Here is a 22,894-nt window from a genome sequence, read left to right as displayed (position 1 = left end):
TGGAGCTAGAAAGTAGTATGCTAAGCAAAATAAGTCACCGAAAGACAAATACCATATGATTCCACTCATATGTGGAATTTAAGAAACTAAACGAATGAACGGTAGGGGGGAAACAGAGAGAGACAGGGAGAAAGGGGAAACCAGAAAACAGACTCTTAACTATAAAGAACAAACTGAGGGTTATTGGAAAGGAGGTGGGCAGGAAATGGGGTAAACAGATGATGGGGATTAAGGAGGGCACTTGTGATGAGCACTGGCTGTTGTATGTACTAAATTCTACATCAGAAACTAATTTTACGCTGTATGTTAACTAACTACAATTTAAATAAAAACTTGAAGAAAAAAAATGTTTGCCTATACTGGTAAAATATAAAATAGGTCAAATCTGAAAGACTAGGGGGAAAACCTAATGATATATTTTCATTTCTTTGATGAATATTTTCTAAGACATATTGGGACAAACACTATCTTAGACACTGGACATATAAAGGTAAATAAGAAAGGAAAGTACTAATAACCTTGGAGAAACCCACAGTATTTATAAGACAAAAACATAATCAATATTTACCTTGTGAGGTGGTAGCTACTTCTTTACCTACTGTAAGAAAGAGCAAGGTTATCTTGGAGATCTTTTTTGCTTTGAGAATAATCATTTAAATGATCTGTCTTAGTTATAAAAAAATATTTAGCAATTAAGTAACAAGTGTTCAAGAGAAAAGAGAAAAAAAAACTTTTTTTTTTTTTGGCCTTCACAAAAGCAAACCACTCCCTGTAAGTCCTATGAAATGAAGAGCAGGGGAAAGACTGAATATGCACAGGAACCCAAGATCTCATCAAGGCCCTAACTGCTGCTTCTTTTCAGTCACAGTATTACATCTCTCTTGGTCTGGTGGCCTCAGAATGAGATCAATTGGCCTCAAAGAATCTGAGAAACTCCTTGTCAGGGAAGGTCCAGATTCGTGACCAGGACCTAGACTGTCATGAGAAAGATTTGCTTGTAGACAAAGGTGTATATAAGGCTAGAAGTCGCTTTGACCAAGCCAATTTAACAGTAATGACAGAGGAATAGTTTTGTGATGTGCATGTATATGTGTGTGTGGCCCAAAGAACTAAAAGAGATTAAGTGCTCATGCCTAAGGTAACATAGAAGAAACCCAGAAACTACTTTTCCATCTCCTCTATACCCTCAGAGACTACCATCAGACTAACAGGAGTAACTCAGAAATACCTATCTTCAACAACATCAATATAGAAATGATGGCAGCAAATGCACAAAAGAATACAGTCAATCTATGAACTCATCAGAATTTCACCTTTCCAGAACCTGGTGGCTAGAATCAGGATGCTTAAAATGGAATAAGTTTAAAATCTCAGGGCACAATTACTTACTAGGAAGTAAAAAGGGATCCTTGCAGTATTATACTGCACTGTGGTTCATTTCTTCAGAGGAGAGAAGGGGCCAAGCTATTTCATTTGAATAATAAAGAAATATAATCTTTATTTTGTTCCCCAAGCTGGGAATTTCCAGGATAAGGACACTGAAGAGATATCCCAAGGAGAGAAAGCTATGCAGCAGGACTAGAGAATGAAACACTTCAGAGGGAACGCCTTCAAATAAAAACCAAACTGGATATATTACTTGATAAATTTGACTGTATTGAAAAAAAATTTTAACAGTTCTTTTAAAGAGTTTAAGAAGCAGTGATAATCATGACAAAAGAAAATATAAGGCAATTCCTAACTTCAGGTAAAAAAGTTTTCTATGAAAATATAGTATTATACAACTTGACTAAGATGTGAACAATATTTATGTTACCACAGAAATACAAATACTGAATATTCATTTGACCAAAAATGTGATATAATTATAATGGGATGACAGAAGGAGAAGGGGTGATTGTTGGAGGAGTGAAAGAGCTCAATCCTGTTCTTCAACAGCAGAGAGTAGGCAGATCATGTATAAAACAGAAAACCAAGAAGAGCAGCATAAACAGATTTTGTAGAAATAGGGAGGGAAAAGAGAAAAAAACACACAGCTAAAACAACAGAAAATAATTACCTCCTAGGAGTGGCACTTTGAATGTGGGGGAAAAGTAGAAGAAGAGACTGTTCTATTTTTCAGTAGAAGACATGATATTTTGACTTTTAAAACCATGGGCATGTATTATTATGCATTACTTGGAGTTTACAATATTTTTTCCATAATATTACCTTCTTTATTTTGAACATACATAAAAAAAGGAAAACTGTAAGAAATAAGGTAGCATAAATCCTCAAAAAACTATTACATTCAGATCCAAAGATATATTAAAAATTACATATAACATGATTAAGTAGCATTTATGTCAGAATGTAAGGCTGGGTCAACATGAGAAAATCACTGTAATTTACTACATGAATGTCATAAAAAGGGAAATGACATGGCAATCTCAATCAATAGATACAGAGAAAGCATTTGTTAACTCCCAAAACCTACTTATGATCGGGAAAAAAAAAAAACCTTTGTATGAATAGAAATAAAACTTTCTTAGCATGATAAAAGCTCTCTAACAGAAATCTGCCAAAAACATACTTAATGGAGAAAAATTAGCCACATTCCCTTTGAAATTAAGAATAAGGTAAGAGGAGCAGCTGGGTGGCTCAGTCGTTAAGCATCTGCCTTCAGCTCAGGTCCTGATCCCAGGGTCCTGGGATCGAGCCCCGCATTGGGTTCCCTGCTCAGTGGGGAGCCTGCTTCTCCCTCTCCCACTCCCCCTGCTTCTGTTCCCTCTCTCACTGTCTTGCTCTGTCAAATAAATAAATAAAATCTTTAAAGAAAAAAAAAGAATAAGGTAAGAATGTCTCCCTCTCCTCCACCCAATAAAGTCAATATTTAAGCCAGTGCTAGAGGTCCTGGCCAATATGTAAAATTAGACAATTATTAGAACTAGAAGTGCTCAGCCAGATTCTTGACTCAACAAATCAATCAACAATGTGGCAATACATTAGAAGTACCAAATAAAGACACTATTTACTGTAAAAATGGAAAATAATAAATATCTAGAAATTAGACAATTAAAAACTTACACTCAATTAGAGAACAGAAAAAGACCTGAAGAGAGCTAAACCTTATTCACTGAGATGATTTAACATGGTAAAAACATCAATTTTTTCCAAATTAAATTCAAAGCAATTCCAATTGAACTCCTAACAAGAATTTTTTGGTAACTTGACAAACTATTTCTGAAATTTCTGTTAAACCAAATGTCCACACATATTTAAGAACAGAGAGACCTGCCTTACTAGATATCAGTTACAAAACCACTGTAGTAACAAGTGTGGTTATTTGAATCAAAACAGACTAATACATCAGCTGACTTTCCTAGACTCATGTGTCAGGCCATTTCTCTTACATATACCAAATCCTCATATACACATGGACATGAACCATGAGTTTAACAAAGTAAAATTTATTGCAATTACTGTTATTCTTAGACTTGATTTCGTTCTAGGGAGATCAGGCCTAGAAAATACTAGAACTCAAAAATCTAACTTCTACCTTCCAGAGATATTTCTACAATTTCTGTCCCCAGCCTCTAACTCTCCTCCATCACCTCTTCCCTTGACCACAGAAGAGCTTCTCTCTACCTGTTTGGCAAAGGGGACTGGAAGGAAGACAGAAGCCAATCACATATCACATTATATCTAAACTTGCATATTAAAGTTCTACTATATATGTAAAAACATATACAATATACTATTTAATACACAGTCTTCAAAAATATTAGTTTCCTTCCCTTTAATGTCTCTCTATACAACCTCACAGCTAGCCCATATCCTAATTTCTTTTTTTTTTTTTTTTTTTAAGATTTTATTTGACAGAGAGACAGCGAGAGAGGGAACACAAGCAGGGGGAGGGGGAGGAGGAGAAGCAGGCTTCCCGCAGAGCAGGGAACCCGATGCGGGGCTCGATCCCAGGACCCCGGGATCACGACCTGAGCTGAAGGCAGATGCCCAACGACTGAGCCACTCAGGCGCCCCACCCATATCCTAATTTCTAAGGATAGAGTTACTGAAGGAAAAAATGCAGCATATGAGGCAAACTACAGCACATGATGAGGTGTAGTACATGAAATACAACTCTTTCCTATAGAGCAGTTTTCATACACGGACATGCATTTAAGTCACGTGGAGAGCTTGTTATAGCACAAGTTGCTGGACTCCATTCCCAGGGTTTCTGATCAGTAGAACTAGGGTGAGCTGCTTTTTTTTTTTTTCCTTAAAAATTTCGTTTATTTATTTGAGAGAGAGAGCGCACAGAGCAAGAGAGAGAAAGCACGAGCAGGTAGAGGGGCAGAGGGAGAAGGAGACTCCCCATTGAGCAGAGAGCCCAACACGGGGCTCAATCCCAAGACACTGGGATCATGACCTGAGCTGAATGGGGGCACTTAACCAACTGAGCCACCCAGGTGCCCCGGGTGAGCTGCTTTTCTAATAACTTTCTGGGTGGTGGTAATGTTCCTTGTCCATAGGCCACATTTTGAGAAACAGTGCTCTATTAGAGCACAGGTTGTCAAATGAGGGCAATTTTGCTCTCCAGGGGAAAGTAGGCAGTGAATGTATGTATTTTTGGTTGTCACAACCTGGAGCGATGGGATTGGGGGAAGAGGTAATATCGGTACCTAGTAAGTATAGACCAAGGATGCTGCTAAACACCCTATAATACACAGGACAGCTCCCCACAACAAAGAATTATCTGGCAAAAAATGTCATTGGTGCTAATGTTGAGAAACCATGCTATCAGAGTAAAATGTAACTTACTCCAAATATATGATTTGACCATTCAGTTAGTGCAAGTTCTTCAGTGAGTTTCAGAAATTTGACATGCAATATTATTTATTATTTATTTAAAATTATATTTTCTTCAAGTATTAAAAATTCTTTGAATTTCACTCATCCATAACAAATTTTAGAAATATTAATATTTAAAGGTATATTGGGCTACAGAAAGAAATAAGCATTTATGTAATGTTATTGATAGATTTCTAGTAAAGAAATATAAATTAACATTCATTTTGCAAGAATTATAAAAACCTAATTATATCAAAAGACTTTCTTGAAAAATAATGATCAATGTTTATTTCTTAAGTTGAGTAAAAAGCAAACAACTGTTCATTTTACCATTACATATATTTAGTATAAGTGAAATATCTTGTAATAAACAATTTATTTAAGGATAGGCAGTGATCGTAGCAGTAATCAATCCTAAGATAATATATCTCACGAAAATGTACTTTATATATACATGCATGTGTAGACACATATTTATATCCATACAACACACTACAAATGCGTGCGCATGCGCGTGCGCACACGCGCACACACACACACACACACGAACTTACTCCAGTAGGCTGAAAAATAAGTCCATCCATTTCATGGCTGACTTCTTTGGCAAAATTTCCTTCAAGTAACTATAAAATAAATACACATATTTTTACAAATACAATAATCACTTAAAGAGTATTTTAATTTTTTGCAAACTTTACAAAAATTTCTTATTATATAAGCTTTAAGAACTAAAATACAAAATGGGAAAGGTATGTGATACAGAGGGATCTGGGTTAACATACTGCAAGATTTTTTTTAACATATAAGGACTGTCACTCCGTGGCAGGCTAGGTACCTTGAACAACAGTCATAACTAAAACAACCAAAATGATGGATAAAATATTAAAAACATATTTTTAAATGCATTGATGAGCCAGCATAAAAGGAAGGAAAAGAGAGGCCAAAAGTAAAGTGAAAATAGAAATTCTGAGAAGTAATAAATACAGGGAACAAAATATAAAACATACACAAAAAAGGAAACTGCAGAGAAACTTGCGAGGGATAGATGGAGGCTGGGGGGCAGGGGAGACATCCCCTGAGAATCTGTAACCTTAAGTGAACTCAGACATGGGATCACGGTCCAAAAATATATTATCTGTGTCTTCCCCAAACCCACCAGCAGAGGATTTTTTAAAAAAATTTTTTGTCCTACTTTTTGTTTTGTTGTCTTTTTTTATTTTTTCAAGCACAGAAATGCATTACAAGGGATACACAGTATAAAATACAAATGACAGTTTTTTTCAATGTCATTAAAGAGTAGGTATAGCCCCAAAGCTCTCTCATTAGTTCTGAGCAAGTAGTTTTAAATGCTTCTTTCACAGATTTTTATTGTATTGAAGAACTGAACATGCGTATCACTGATGGAAGCCCTAAACATTGATTCCTGTCTTTCAGAGAGCCAGAGTCTGACCAATTTACAGCACAGTCAGGATAGGTCTGGGATTCAAATACATTGTATCCAAAATTTTGGATATGCTGTGTCTGATACATCTTTTTAATCACAATCACATCCTCTTGAAACCACTTCATCTACAGGGAGATTTGTATTCCAAAAGCAACAACCAAAATTTCAAGTTTATTTCACATGCAACAAAATCTGAGTCTCCTCCCAAACTGGCTTCATCTTCTCTGCTACTTCATTCTTCAAAATCTGTAATTTCTCTAAACTGAAGGCAGTTCAGCAAAGAAAAACAAGAGCAATCCTACTTTCTAACTACTTTAAGAGCACTCTGGGTTTGCATATCTAAATTCCCTTAAAACTGTAAAGCTCCTTAGTCAAATTCATAGGGACAGAAATTAGGGACCCTGGGCGGGAGGCGGGGGAGGGGGGCGGTGAGGGAAGAACAAGGAGTTAGTGTTTAATAGGCACAGAGTTTCATTTGGAAAGATGAAAAAATCTGGAGATGGATAATGGTGATGGTTGCACAACAATGTGAATATCCTTAATGCCACTGAACTGTATGCTTAACGATGGTTAAAAAGTTAAATTTTATATATATTTTAACATAATTTTATTTTTTATTTTTTTTAAGACTTTATTTATTTGACAGAGAGAGAAAACACAAGCAGGGGGAGTGGGAGAGGGAGAAGCAGGCTTCCCACAGAGCAGAGACCCTGATGCGGGGCTCGATCCCAGGACCCCGGGATCACGACCTGAGCCGAAGGCAGACGCTTAACGACTGAGCCACCCAGGCGCCCCAACATAATTTTTTAAAAAAACTGTAAGGCTCTTGAAGTTTCCTTTTTTGTTCTGTTTTTTCCTTTTACTACAACACTAAGAATTCTTAAGTGGGGAGCTGGCAAATTAGGAATCTTACAGCCATATTATCCAGAGTCTGGCCAAATGGGCAGAAATCTCAGGACAGTTCTGAGATTAATAGATTTGTCTCCAATGCACTCAGAGGTTTAAATGACCTAGTCAATTGAGAAGGCAATTTGCCAGAATAAAAAATTTCATGTGAATTAAAAACACTGATTTCTTATAAATTCCTTTTAAGAGAGGAAAAATAAACCCTAAGCATCAAAGAGTCAAAATATCAGCTTACATTCTTGCTGGAAATGTGGAAGGCAATGTTAGATTAAAACCTTTGTTTCATGTACGTGATATATTGATCCTAGAGGAAAAATTTTTTAAACTTGTATTCATATTGAGAAGCATATATATTAAGACATTTGTGTTCTATTTCAACTTTTTTCAAATATCCATGAACTAATGAAGGGTAAATGTTCAAGCAAGACAGAAAAGTATAACCTTAATACTTCTTGTACCCTATCATGTAAGAAAAGGTAACCTGCTAAATTCATAGCACAAAATCTGCTGAGAAATAATGCAATGAAAACCAAATGCCACATCACCTTTAAAAAAAAAAACAAAAAACACTTTTTTTTAAGTAGGCTCCACACCCAACCTGGGGTTTGAACTCATGACCCCAAGATCAAGAGTTGCATGTTCTACCAGCTGAGGCAGCCAGGCACCCCTAAAAAACTTTTTAAAGGTTAAAAGAATTTGTCCTCCTTAATTGTAGGTACATGATTCATGGCAAATAAACATAGCTTTTCCATTCTTAGATCAAAAGTCTCAAATTCATATAATGGATCATCCCTGATACAAAGTATGTATATATGTATAAAGTAACAGTACAGAGTTGGCAAGACTCTAAACAATATGATGTTACCTACTGCAGAAATGAAAATAACTTCATTTTTTATTTTACTCTTTTTATGAATCAGAAACCTTGTGGGTCAAAACAAGAAATAGTCCTGTTTTCACTCTTGTTTACTCCTTGTTGATTACTCCAGACAATATGTTTTTTAAGATTTTATTTATTTATTTATTTGAGAGATAGTGACAGAGATAGCGGGAGAGAGCATGAGCAGGGAGGAGAGGGAGAAGCAGACTCACCACCAAGCAGGGAGCCCAATACAGGGCCCAATCCTAGGAGAACCCTGAGATCATGACCTGAGCCAAAGGCAGACACTTAACTGACTGAGCCACCCAGGCGCCTCCCTCTTTTTTTTAAGACTTTATTTATCGAGAGAGAGACAGAGACAGAGACAGAGATAGCGAGAGAGTCTTTCTTGGCACCTATCATGTACCAAGGGCCTATAATAAGTGTGCTTGGTTCTTAACATATATACATTTAAAATACATACATACATTAAAATACATAATTCCTCACAAGATATGTATTTCTGAGTTTTGTATTATTACTTAACTTGCCAGAAAAGGAAACTGAGGCTATCAGAGATTAGGTAACTACTTTCAAGTCAGACAGCTAAAAAACAGAACAGATTTCTGAGATGAAAACTTTAAAATGAGACAAGGAGAAATGAAAGATATAAAAAACAGTATCAGAGAAAAAGAACAATAATCAATGGGAATAATAATCAATGGGATTATCAGCAGACTGAACACAACAAAGGAAAGAATCACTGAAGAAGAAAGAATCTTGAAGAAGAAAAGTGTATCATTTCTTCCAACTGAAATACAAAAAGAAAACGGGGGAGAAGAAACTGAGAATCAAAGAGCTGAGAGATTAAAAAGACGTAACATCTGTACAATTGGAGTGATTTTTAAAAAGAAAGTGATAAGGAAACAAGAACAATTGGAAGGAATAATGCCTCAGATTACTGCAAAATTAAACACACATTTGCACAAGCACACTTCCCAATAGTAGCCTAGAGAACAAGAAGGATTTAAGAAAAAAGTACACAAACCACAGTAGGAAGAAGGAAAAAAACTTACATGCAGAGGTAGAAAAATAAGAATGCAGACTCTTTGTCATGAATTATATAAGCTAGGAGATAACAGAATACCAGCTTTAAAGTACTAGTAGAAAAACTATAAACCCAAAAATCTTCAGCAAATGAAAATATCTTTAAAAAAATGGAGGCACAATAAAAAATTTTTTCCAACAGACAAAATCTGATAGAATGAATTTCCACCAGGCCATAACACAGAATATTTTAAAAGAAAGTTTTCTGGTAGAAAAAATATGATACAAACAACAAAAACCTGTATCTAAACAAAAAACACAAACAACATCAGAAATGGTTGAAAACTAGATATAACAGACACCCAGGGCTCCAAGATGGCATCATCTGTACCAGTGAAGGAAAAGAAGCTTATGGATGTCAAACTAGGAGAGCTGCCAAGTTGGATACTGATGCAGAATTTCATCCATAAAGGTACTGCTGGAGTGTTTCAAAGAGGTTACTACCAGTGCTACAACAAGAATGTCAATGTGAAAAAGCGGGGGACGTCACCAGTATTTCTATGGTGCTGGCAGCTTATGTGCTTTTCAACTACTGTTGTTGTTATAAGGAACTCAAACATGAGTGGCTACATAAGGACCACTGAAGAGCACCCAGTGTGGAGGCACATTCTGCATTCCTGACCATCACTTTTGCCTGGCACCCTGAATCCTTTCATATCCTAATTGAGAATTAACATCCAATCAAAGATGACTGGTTAAAAACAAAAAAAAAAGAAAAAACAGAAAAAGAAATGGTTAAAAACTAGAATAAATACAAAATATTCGTTCTCCATTTCTTTAAAAGATAATTAAAGCAAAATATTAAAATGTACTGTGTGGTTTTAACATGTTTGGAAGCAAAATATATGACAGGAAATAGAATGATATTGTTGTATGGTTCTTACCCCAACTATAAAGTGATAAATTATCTAAAGGTAAACAGGGAAAGGTTAAAGAGACATACTATAACCCTAGACCAACTCCTAAAATATAAAACAAAGATGTATACCTAATAAGCCTAAAGTGGAACTATAATGAAATCCAAACATTCTCAAGTAATCCAAATGACGGCAAGAGGGAAAAAAGGAAATGAGAACACACAGGCAAATAGAAACAAAGTAGTAGGATGGTAGGTCCACACCAAACTATAGTAATAATTACATTAAATTTAAATGGTACAAGCACCCCATTTAACAGGCAGAAATTGTCAGATTAGAAAAAAATAACCAAGAACCAACTAACTATATGCTGTCCACAATAAACCCACTTTGTATATAAAGATTAAAAGTAGAAGGGCAGATTAAATTTACACAATGTTATAGGTTAATTATACCTCAATAAAGCTGGATGGATGGATGGATAGATAGAAAGATAAATGTACAAGGATAGAAAAGGTATTAAATCCTAACACTGGGGCACCCTAGGTGTCTCAGTCAGTTAAAGTGTCTGCCTTCGGCTCAGGTCATGATCCCAGGATGTTGGGATCGAGCCCCACATCGGACTCCCTGCTCAGCAGGGAGCCTACTTCTCCCTCTCTCTCTGTCTGCCACTCCCCCTATTTGTACTGTCTCTGTCAAATAAATAAATAAAATCTTTAAAAAAAAAAATCCTAACACTAATGCAAAGAAAGCTGAAGTGGCTAGCCTATATTAATATTAGACAAAAAAGACTTAAGAGCAAGAAATATTACTAGAAATGAAAAAGGACCTATAACAATCTTAAATGTATATATACCTCAAAAAAATAAATGCTTTTTTTTTTTTTATTATTTGAGAGAGAGAGAATGAGAGACAGAGAGCATGAGAGGGAGGAGGGTCAGAGGGAGAAGCAGACCCCCCGCCGAGCAGGGAGCCCGATGCGGGACTCGATCCCGGGACTCCAGGATCATGACCCGAGCCGAAGGCAGTTGCTTAACCAACTGAGCCACCCAGGCGCCCTAAATGCTTTTTTTTTTAAACTGACAGAGTAGATAATAAAAATAAGGCAAAAATCCTCAATTACACATGGAGAATTTAGGATTCTTCTCTGAGTAAATAATTCAACAAGTAGAAAAAAACATTCAGTAGAGGTAAAGATGTCTTGAAAACACTTATGCCAGAGTAAGCAGTTAGCTGGGTTCTAAACAGGGTATCTGGAGGTAGGCAAGGAGGAAGTCATGGCCAGCTACTGGGAAAGTCAGAGGCCTGTCCTGGCAGCAGTCCAAAACAAAGCCACATGAAGCTGTAGCAAACCAGGGAGCCCAAGATGGCTGACAAAGGAGGCTGGAAATCCCTGACCAAATAAGGAAGAAAAAGCATGAAATCCTGGTCCCAAGAAATCCCCACCCCAAGTAATAAATATTCTACCCCCTAGTTAACAACTGTCAATACAAGATAGAAACCCAAACCCCCAGGCATGCAACTCTATTTCTGCCTCTCTCTATTTCTGTCTCTCTCTGACTCTCTCTCTCCCTCTCTCTCATTTGAGCTCATGGGATTAGGATGAGGCTAGCACTCTCATCTCTACTTTTCACTTAATAAACTTTCCTGCTTGTGTTGCTCATCCACTGTGCTTCATGTCTGTCCTTGAATTCACATTACAAGACCAAGAACCTTCAGTAACTCCTTTGTCTGGCTGGGTTGAGGTCCCACAGTCCAGGGTCTCCCCAGTTCACCCAGCAACACTTACAGAACACCAAGGAAGGAATAGTTAACCAAGGAGTCAAAAAGAGTTTCACACACAGTTAAAAGAGCATGGGTTGAAAAGTCAGCTTTTATTTTAATAACTTAGCAGGTAATTTAAAAACCCACTTTGGTATTCTTTTGTCAAAATAGAATGTCCTACACTTTTAAGCTACTGTGGTTTTTTTCTCTTCTATACTTTAAGTAAAACTTATTTATGAGTTGCACTGGTATTCTTACACAAAAAGTGCTAGCCTAAGTTTTTCTTAATTTATCGGATGATAACATCTCAATAAAAATAAAATTTCAAGCAATGTTCAATTAGGTAGATATTTCCTGACTGCCTACTAATGTTAGAAATCCAGTTAGCATTAAGGATGTTGGGGACCCAATGATAATATAAGCCTAGGCCAATATGCCTAAATAATACCTTAATTTTAATTCATTAGTAAAAACATTAAATGCAATGATGTAATTAGCCATTTCCTATCAATCTTTCTACAGAAAGACAGTTCAACTTAAATTACCCAAGTTGTTTTTAAAATGCTTCTAACAAATTTCTTAAAAGCTATCTTACTTTTAAAATATAAAATTTTAACTGCAAAACCCCGGAGAAGCTTTAAAGTGTAATATGTGGTGAATTATCCTAAACAAGGATACATTCCTTTTCAGAATTATAATCTTGGGCGCCTGGGTGGCTCAGTTGTTAAGCGTCTGCCTTCGGCTCAGGTCATGATCCCGGGGTCCCGGGATCGAGTCCCACATCGGGCTCCCTGCTCGGCAGGAAGCCTGCTTCTCCCTCTCCCCCTCCCCCTGCTTGTGTTCCTGCTCTCACTATCTCTCTCTCTGTCAAAGAAATAAAATCTTTAAAAAAAAAAAAATTATAATCTTATCTTCCTCCAGATTAAATTAAAAGAAAATTAGATAAAAGGTAAAAGAGCAAACACAATTAACCAAAAAATTATTAATGAAGCATGATAGTGTGTCATAAAGTTTTATAAAATTTTAACCTGCTTACCTATGAACATAATCCCATCACTGGAATACCATCTGAAACATCCTAGAGAAGGCATGTAACTATCTATTGACCAAAACTTGGTGGAAATGACAAAAAAGTTTTATACCAGGTGATGGACTCTGAATTGGTGTTTTATGTGTCTATGAATCAGAAAGTAATTGGAAACCAAATCATTATAAATGCATAAGCAGAGAAAGATAATGCAAAAGGGCTTGAAATTAGACACTTAACAAAACAGAAATTGCAAAGTTACAAAGCATAGAAAGGAACCTTTTAGAAATAAGTAAAATGATAGCTTAAGACTACAATGAAGAAGAAAATGAATCCACAGCGTAACTGAGAATGCAAATTTGCAACATCGATTCGTTAAAGTAAAGAAAAAGACACTAAGGGAATACTTAAACAAGAAAAGAATAAACTATCTCCACATTCCTGTTTTGGACTATTCTACTCACATCAAACATTTTCTGAGCAGATATCCCCACATAGCCCCCAACTGACTGCCTAAGAATACTCAATATAGTAGCTTATATCTACTTACTTAATTGTGCTTTCATAACTCCCTTAGAATTCATGGCTTTACTTCACCAATCCCCCCAAAATGGAAATTTCCCCTCATCTGGATATTACTGTTCATCCTTTTTCATTCCTAAAGCCTAACTTCTGGTTTAGGCTAAGATAACTCAATGCTTCTGTACCCTAAATATTCTTCTAATCAGTACAAAATCAGTCTACAAAACTCATCCTTTTTGCTCACCAAAAAGCCAAGATCATGATCTCCTTTTGAAAACAATGATTTGATTTTCATTATTTACCACTGTTGATTCAACAACTATATCATTAAAGTTAGCTAATCAAAATATAAATAGCTTCATTGGCTCTTTCAATCCATACTACTACAATTAAAATTAAGCTTAAGAATTCTGGTGAATCCCACATGACAAGTTAGAAAATCTAAGAACAAAATTCCTCTAGGAAATATAGGTTCTTTATTATTTTTAGTAGCTGTTAACCTTACTTTTACCAAAATTCCCTCATAATTCTACAAAATAAAAGTCAACTCACTCTCATGGAACAAGCAAAGTCTTTGTGCCAGACTTCTTTCTCATCTCGTAACTGAGGCATCATTCATTTATTCAACAAACATTCATTTGGTGCCAATAACTCACAGCAATTCTATCAAGTGTTTGAGATTTAAAAGAGATCTATCAGTTTTTATCCTGGAAGAGCTAGTGTCAGGGTCTAGTATGGAGGTCCCAAACTCAAACATCTGTAGATGCCAGGCCATGAACCTGAACAAGACTGGGTATAAGACAACAGGGACTAGTAAGAACTATGATGAACGGGAGAGCACATCTTCATCTACAAGCAAACTCAAGGTTTTTAAAGTATTATAGGAGCTTCAACTTTCTGGAGCCTACCAGGGTTTATGACTTGTGGTTAATATGGATCTAAATATACATAAAAGAATCATTTTACAGTAAAGTGCATTTAATAGAGCTGTTTAAAGACTTCGGAGGGGCACGTAGGTGGCTCAGGCACGTAAGTGGCTCAGTCATTAGGCGTCTGCCTTCGGCTCAGGTCATGATCCCAGGGACCCAGGATCGAGCCCCGCATCAGGCTCCCTGTTCAGCGAGGAGCCTGCTTCTCCCTCTCTCACTCCCCCTGCTTGTGTTCCCTCTCTTGCTGTGTCTCTCTCTGTCAAATAAATAAATAAAATCTTTAAAAAAATAAAAATAAAGACTTCTGAGAAAATAAAAAAGTACTTATAATTTCATCTCTCACCCAGTTGTATCCAAATGTTTACTGAGTACTAATCATGTATCCATAAAAACAAAACAAAACAGATGAAAAGGAAGAGGTAAAACATCTAAACATTATATGCCGGCACTTTTCTAAGCACTTTACATATATTAACTCATTTTAGCCTCATAACAATATTATGAAATAGGGGCCATTATTATCCCCATTTTTTTAAAGATTTTATTTATTTATTTATTTATTTATTTATTTATTTATTTATTTATTTAGAGCAAGGGGGAGAGAGAGTGCGCGCTCTGGGGCACACAAACAAGCTGTGGGGCGGGGGGGCAAAGGTAGAGGGAGAGAAAATCACAAGCAGATTCCACACTCTGCGTGGAGCCCATCACCGGGGTCGATCTCATGACCCTGAGATCATGACCTGAGCCAAAATCAAAAGTTGGCTGCTTAACTGATGGAGCCACACAGGCACCCCTAACCCCATTTTAAAGGTGAAGTTTAGAACTTGCTCAAAGTCACGCAGGAAGGAACTGAGAATCCAAAATCATTCTGGCTCCAGAGCCCATGTTCTTAACTGCTTTTCTATGCTAGCGCATCACATTCCCAGAAATCTTCTCCTAATCTCTCATCTAGGTTATATGCTCCTTCAACATTGTCTCATAGCACCCTGCACTTCCTTCTACCACAGGATTTTCCTCTTTTTTTTTTTTTTTTAAAGTTTTCTTTTTTTTTCTTTTTTTTTTTTTTAATGTTTTATTTATTTATTCATGAGAGTCAGAGAGAGAGAGAGAGAGGCAGAGGCAGTGGGAGAAGCAGGCTCCCCGCCTAGCAGGGAGCCCGATGCGGGACTCGATCCCAGGAACCCGGGATCATGACCTGAGCCGAAGGCAGACGCTTAACCATCTGAGCCACCCAGGCGCCCAGGATTTTCCTCTTAATTGTCTGACCACCAAACTGAGCTGTGGGCTTTTTGAGGTAAATAAAACCAAACACATATCATTGTTATATTCAGCATCTTATAGTAATCTGGCACAGAGTAAGTCCTCACTTCAACAAATTGTACTGAATAAATATCAAATGAACAGCACAGTTCTGGGACCAAATAAAAACAAGCCAGGAGCACCGTGGTGGCTCAGCTGATTGAGCATCCAACTCTTGATTTCAGCTCAGGTCATGGTCTCAAGGTCGTGAGACTGAGCCCCAAAAGTCAGGCTCCATACCCCCATGTGGAGCCCGCTTAAGATACTCTCTCCCTCTTCCTCTGCCCCTTCCCAACCCCAAACACATGCTCACTCTCTCTCTCAAAAACATTTTTAAATAAAAATTTAATAAATTAAGTAAATAAATAAAAACAAGCCAATAGATATAGTTAGATAGAAAACACATGGAATAATATCCAGTGCTCCATGCAGAACGTTCCCTCTTTAATACCCATCACCAGGCTAACCCATCCTCCCACCCCCTCCCCCTCTAGAACCCTCAGTCACTGGGTGTTATATGCAAACGATGAATCATGGAACACTACATCAAAAACTAATGATGTAATGTATGGTGATTAACATAACATAATAAAAAAAAACAAAAACACATGGAATTAGCCCAAGAAACTGTGTGAAATGAAAACAAAAAAAAATTGTTAAAAGAAGTTTAAAACCTGTTAATATTTGTACAGATTATTAAAGGGGTAAGATTATTTTTACAGATTTTATTTATTTATTTGATATTTTATTTATTTATTTATTTACTTGGTTTTATTTATTTATTTATTTATTTATTTATTTATTTGAGAGAGAGAGAGAGAGAGAGAGAGAGAGAAACAGCATGAGAGGGGAGAGGGTCAGAGGGAGAAGCAGGCTCCCCACTGAGCTAGGAGCCCAATGCAAGACTCAATCTCAGGACTCCGGGATCATGACCTGAGCCGAAGGCAGTCACTTAACCAACTGAGCCACCCAGATGCCACAGGGGTAAGACTTTTTAAAAGATGAAATCATCTCTCATTGTTAATAACCTTCTCATCAATCATCCCTTATTACTTTCATTATTGTCAGCAGGGATAACACTAAAAGGGTCCTAACTGGTCTTGCTTATAGGTTACCTTCCTCCTTCCAAAATAATTCTACTCACCTCCACTAGAACTTTCTAAAATAATTTGTTATGTGTCATAATCACAACTAAAAAGCTTTGAGTGCTCCTCACTGCCTATATAGTCCAAGCTTCGTTAGCATGGTTATTAAAGTACTTTTTTTTTCTGGGAAACCTCTCCTAAATGTTTTCCAGAATGTTTACACAGATTGCAGCTGGTAAAAAGTATAGGTAAATATTTCCTTTGTGGGTAAAAGAGCATGACCTACGAGTTTGGAAGAAAAATAAGCACTTTTAGAAAGAATACAAGAACAGAAGGGGTACTTAACCATAAACACATATGTAATGCAATAAAAATAAAATTAAACTACATAAGTGGCTTGTCTGAATGTCACAAGAAAAGGGACAAAAATTAGAGAAACAAAGAAAGAAGTTAAATATTTGTAATTTGAGCATAAAGGGGGAATCATTTTTATTTTTAAAATAAAATTTAAGACTTTCAAACACAGAGCTACCTACCTGGTAAACTGCAAAACAATACTACATCTCATTCAAAAATACATTCTTTGTTTGAATAGGTGTGTACTAAAGAATTAACTTTACCGAAAGAGAGGTCTGGCCTTTGCCCTCTACTACCAGATGATCTCTAGGCCCCTGGAATGTATTGCCTGACAAGCATATCTTTGTTTGCCTGAGGTGTCCGGCCACCAGAGACTCTACAATGTGATTTACAATGGAGACTCTGGAACATGCCATATCAGTTCTGCCCTCCAAAGGAACTAGAGACTAAATCTATCAGCCCAAACCTCTTAGAAGGGCTGAAGACTAAAGGTCAGCCATGCAGGCAATATGTGACTGAACTACAATATGAAATTTGGACACCAAAGACTCCCTGGTTGGCAATACCCTTTGGGTACTGTCAATGTATCTTAGCCAGAAGTAGTTGTAATGCTGTCCATGACTCCCCAGGAAGAGACCACCAGAAGCTTCAAATTTGGGCCCCTCCCAGATTTTGTCCCATGCAGTTCTTCTTTTGTTATTATAAAACTGTAATGATAACTACAGTGTTTTTCTGAGTCTCTGAATCATTCTATTGAATTATCAAACCTGAGGGAGTCCCTGGGAACCCCAGAATTTGTAGACAGCAGGTCTGAAGCAAAGACGGGCCTGGGGGCCAAAACTTATAGCTAGAGTCTGAAGTGAGGGCAGTCTTGTCCTGAGCTGATTGCAGTAAGTTTTTGTCACTAAACTTCTCTAGATGATACAATTTGGACTGTCCTCAAAGTCATAATGATCAGCAGGAAAGCATGACTTCCTTCATTGGGCATTACTGCCGAGAGGCTGTTCAAGAAGTGGCAGACTATAGAATGATGCCATAGTTCCTCTGTCGGTTGATGGGTCAAGTGACCCAGTTAGCCACCACACGAGATCTTTAAGAGACAATGAATATCTCTGGATGAGGATAACCCATACTGGGATGCCAGATCGCATTCATCTGTAAATTAAACATGATCTACAGCCTAATAAAGTAGAGAAAATGGTAGTAGGACCTGAGGAAATAAAATTTGTTTTCCACAATATAAAAACACATGTAACATTTCCCTTATTCTTTCTACCAATTTTAAACTAGCAAAGAAATAGAAACAGAAATCATATAAAAAGAGGACCTAAGATTTATATCTAAAATGCTGTATAAAATACTTCATGAACCAAATAGCAAAATACATTATACCTCTGTTACAGTGATTTTTCTTCCTATAAAGTTAGGCATTTAACAACAATTTAATGAACAAAGCAATTACATGGTTCACTAGAATTTTACATAACACTTTTTTTTTTAAGATTTTTATTAATTTATTTGTGAGAGAGAGAGAGAGAGAATGCACAAGCAGGGAAAGTGGGAGGCAGAGAGAGAAGTAGGCTCCTGAGAAAGGAGCCCAAAGCAGGACCCGATCCCAGGACCCTGGTATCATGACCTGAGTTGAAGGCAGACACTTAAACGACTGAGCCACCCAGGCGTCCCTTAACATAACACCTTTAAAGAAAACTTGCTTTCACTAATTATATTGTCATTAGTCTCCTATGTCCACGTTAAAATTCTTACTAGTTCTCTTTTATGCATCTACTTACAGATTCTTTCCCAGAAAGGTCTCAACCTACTTCAGCCTGGTGAGACATTCTCCACTTCTCATGGGGTACACACATGTGTAAACAGTATAGGTGGACACATATGTGCATTCATAGTCCCTAGACTAAGACTAGAAATTCTAAGGACATGCAAAAAGAAAGGCAAAGGATAAAAATATGCCAAGAAATGAAAATCCTTGTGAATGAGGAAAAGGAATGGGTACAACTAGTGGAAGAAACCCATAGCTTTGGGGTATCTGACACAAAATAATAGGTTTCAGAGGTAAGACTAAGCAAAGTATATTTTAGGTACTAGAAAAGCAATGCACTTAAACCAGTAACAACCCCATTCTGGATTTATTACTCCTTTGTTCTTAAGTATATAAAACTAAGTCATTCAAGATTCTACTTGAAAATAACATCTAAAAATATCTTTGGGGGCGCCTGGGTGGCTCAGTCGTTAAGCGTCTGCCTTCGGCTCAGGTCATGATCCCAGGACCCTGGGATCGAGCCCCGCATCAGGCTCCCTGCTCAGCAGGAAGCCTGCTTCTCCCTCTCCTACTCCCTCTGCTTGTATTCCCTCTCTCGCTGTGTCTCTCTCTGTAAAATAAATAAATAAAAATCTTTTAAAGAATAAATAAATAAATAAATTTAATAAAAATAAAAATATCTTTGGAATCCTCCTAGAATCAATAATAAAATCTAACTATATCCTCATAAAACAATGATCTACAATACACCAATATTTTTAGAAAAGGTGACCCAAATATGTGAGTATTTAAACCTCATCTTTTCAAAGGGCTAGTACCCAAAATCTATAAAGAACTTATCAAACTCAACACCCAAAGAATAATCCAATCAAGAAATATGCAAAAGACATGAACAGACATTTCTCCAAAGACATTCAAATGGCCAACAGACACATGAAAAAATGCTCAATATCACTCAGCATCAGGGAAATACAAATCAAAACCACAATGGGAGCTGAGGAGTCCAAGATGGCGGAGGAGTAGGAGACCTGAATTTCATCTGGTCCCAGGAATTCAGCAAGATAGCTATCAAAACATTCTGAACACCTGTGAACTCAACAAGAGATGGAAAAAAAGAATAGCTGCAACTCTACAAATAGAAAAGCGACCACTTTCTGCAAGGTAGGAGGTGTGGAGAAGTGAATCCAGGCGGTATATGGGAAGACAGACCAAAGGGGAGGCAGCCTCCATCAGCAGGCTACTAGCAAGTGATAGAACAGCAGAGAACAAAATTTTAGAAGTCTGTTCTGGTGAGGGACATAGCTCAGACTGCTAAATGGGGGGTGGAACCCTCGCTGGGACAGTGTGGTCTCAGGATCCTAGGGGTCACAGGAAGACCGGGGATGCCTGAGTATGGCAGAGTTCCCAGGTACCTGAGCGGGGAAGCGGCTGCAAAGAGTGAGCCCAGGAGTGAGTTCTTAGTTCAGGGTTGCCATAAACCATGATCCACAGCACAGTCGGGCCACTGCTCTTCAAGCAGGGGCCCAATAAGCAGCAGAATCTGCAAGACCACTGTTCCTCCTCAGGAGGAGGAGCGGGAGGAGCAGCGCAGGAGTCTGCTAGGTTTGGAGACTGGAAACAGTGTAGTCTGCCTGCCATAGAAATGCTCAGTCACAGGCCGGGGGAGCACGGAGTGCAGCTGGAGACCAAAGAGACAGGAGTGACTGACTGCTTTTCTCTGAGGGTATACTGAGGAGTGGCGCCCCGAGCTTTTGGCTCCAGGGCAGGGCATAGGGAGGCCTCCAATTCATTCTTATCCTCTAAAGCCGCAGGGAAAGCCTTTAGGGAACAAAAGCCACAGAGAGCAAACCCAAGCAGATTGCTTAGCCTGGCCCCTGGCAAAGGCAGTGCAACTCTGCCTGGGGCAAATGCACTTGAGAATCGATGCAACAGGCCCTTCTCCCAGAAGATTAGCAAGAAAATCCAGCCAAGACCAAGTTTACCGATCAATGAGAACTGTAAAACTCCAGTGCTAGGGAAATACAGCACATAGAACTCACGGCTTTTTTCCCCATGATTCTTTAGTCTTTCATCTTTAACTTTTTAATTTTCCAATTTTTTTTTTAATTTTTCTTCTTTCCTTTTTCAACCTACTCTTATGTTATCATCTCCTTTTTTTAAGTGTTTTTCAATTTTCATTTTTACAGTCACATTCTATCCCCTCATTATATTTATTTTTGTATATATATAAGTTTTCCTTTCTTTACAATTTTGGGATGCAGTTTCTTCTAACAGACCAAAAAACGCCCGAAATATAATGTATGGCTATTCACCCACCTGACCATATTCTCTCTTTTTTTTTCTTCTTCCCTTTTTTTTTTTTTGTCGGTTTTTTTGGTTTTTTTGTTTCATTAAAGTCTTTTTTAATTTTCATCTTTACATTTACATTCTATCCTTTCAGTGTACTTATTGTCATTTTTGTATATATGTTTTTTTTCCTTTACAATTTTGAGAGGTAGTTTCCTTAACAAACTGACCAAGATACACTCCAGAGACAGTGTACTACTCTGTTCTCTTCACCTGTCTGCTCATAGCCCTTCATTTTTGCTGTACTTATTGTTGTTTGTCTCCTATGTTTTTTCTTGTCTTTTAATTTCCATTTTTACAGTTACATTATATCATTTCAATGTATTTAATTTTATTTTTGTAAATATTTGTTTTTCTTTCGTTACAATTTTGGGATCTAGTTTTCAAAAAAAACGGGACCAAAATACACACAGAATCCAGTGTATTGCTCTACTCTGTTCACCTGTCTAATTATATTCTCTCTCCTTTTTTCTTCCCCCAGTTTTGGGTCTCTTCTGATTTGTTTAGTGTATATTCCTCTGGGGTCTTTGTTGTCATTTTAGTATTTTCTTCTCTTGTTCATCTATTCTTCTCTGGACAGAATAACAAGATGGAAAAACACACCTCAAAAAACCGAACAAGAGGTAGTACTGACTGCCAGGGACCTAATCAATACAGACACTAGTAATGTCAGAACTAGAGTTCAGAAAAACGATTATAAAGATAATAGCTGGGCTTGAAAAAAGCACAGAAGACACTAGAGAATCCCTTTCTGGACAAATAAAACAACTAACATCTAAACAAGTCGAAATCAAAAAGGCCATTAATGAGATGAAGCCAAAAATGTGGAGGCTCTAACTGCTAGGATAAATGAGGCAAAAGAGAGAATTAGTGATATAGAAGATCAAATGATGGAGAAAAAGAAGCTGAGAAAAAGATACACAACTACTGGATCACAAGGGGAGAATTTGAGAGATAGGTGGAAACCATAAAGCGAAACAATATTAGAATAATTTGGATGCCAGAAGAAGAAAGAGAGAGGGGGGCAGAAGGTATATCGGAGCAAATTATAGCGGAGAACTTCACTAATCTGGGGAAGGAAAACAAGCATCAAAACCCAGGAGGCACAGAGGACCCCCTCAAAATCAGTAAAAATAGGTCAACACCCTGACATATAATAGTGAAACTTACAAATCTCAGAGGCAAAGAAAACCCTGAAAGCAGCTCAGGACAAAAGGTCTGTAACCTACAAGGATAGAAACATTAGATTGGCAGCAGACCCTTCCACAGAGACCTGGCAGGCAAGAAAGGACTGGCATGATATATTCAGGGTGCTAAATGAGAAAAATATGCAGCCAAGAATACTTTATCCAGCTAGGATGTCATTCAAAATAGAAGGAGTGATAAAAAGGTTTCAAGACAAACAGCAACTAAAAGAATTTGTGATCACCAAACCGGCCATACAAGAAATATTGAAAGGGGTCCTCTAAGCAAAGAGAGAGCCCAAAAGTAACATAGACCAGAAAGGAACAGAGACAATATACAGTAACAGTCACCTTACAGGCAATACAATGGCACTAAATCCCTATCTTTCAATAGTGACACTGAATGGGCTAAATGCCCCAATCAAAAGACAAAGGGCATCAGATTGGATAAAAAAGCAAGACCCATCAATATGCTGTCAGCAAAAGGCTCATTTTAGACCCAAAGACACCTCCAGATTTAAAGTGAGGGGGTAGAATACCATTTATCATACTAATGGACATCCAAAGAAAGCTGAGGTGGCAATCCTTATATCAGACAAAT

General features: G+C 37.4%; 1 protein-coding gene and 1 pseudogene across 2 annotated transcripts in view; one reads left to right on the top strand and one right to left on the bottom strand.

Annotated features, from left to right (window-relative positions):
* The window catches only part of RNGTT (RNA guanylyltransferase and 5'-phosphatase), a 314,738-nt gene that overhangs the window by 151,100 nt on the left and 140,744 nt on the right, over nucleotides 1-22,894 (bottom strand). Inside the window, exon 12 of one of the 2 annotated variants that reach the window (XM_021693072.2) lies at nucleotides 5,385-5,453. The exons of the other annotated variant lie outside the window; for it this stretch is intronic. Coding sequence (XP_021548747.1) covers nucleotides 5,385-5,453 — 69 coding nt within the window. The remainder of the gene's footprint in view (nucleotides 1-5,384; nucleotides 5,454-22,894) is intronic. 2 annotated transcript variants of the gene reach the window in all.
* Nucleotides 9,462-9,730, top strand: LOC110583020 (annotated as a pseudogene).

This window comes from Neomonachus schauinslandi, chromosome 8 (assembly GCF_002201575.2).
Source record: "Neomonachus schauinslandi chromosome 8, ASM220157v2, whole genome shotgun sequence".
NCBI lineage: Eukaryota > Metazoa > Chordata > Mammalia > Carnivora > Phocidae > Neomonachus > Neomonachus schauinslandi.
The sequence above is the reverse complement of the archived record's forward strand: the minus strand, read 5'-3'. Positions and strand labels throughout refer to the sequence as shown.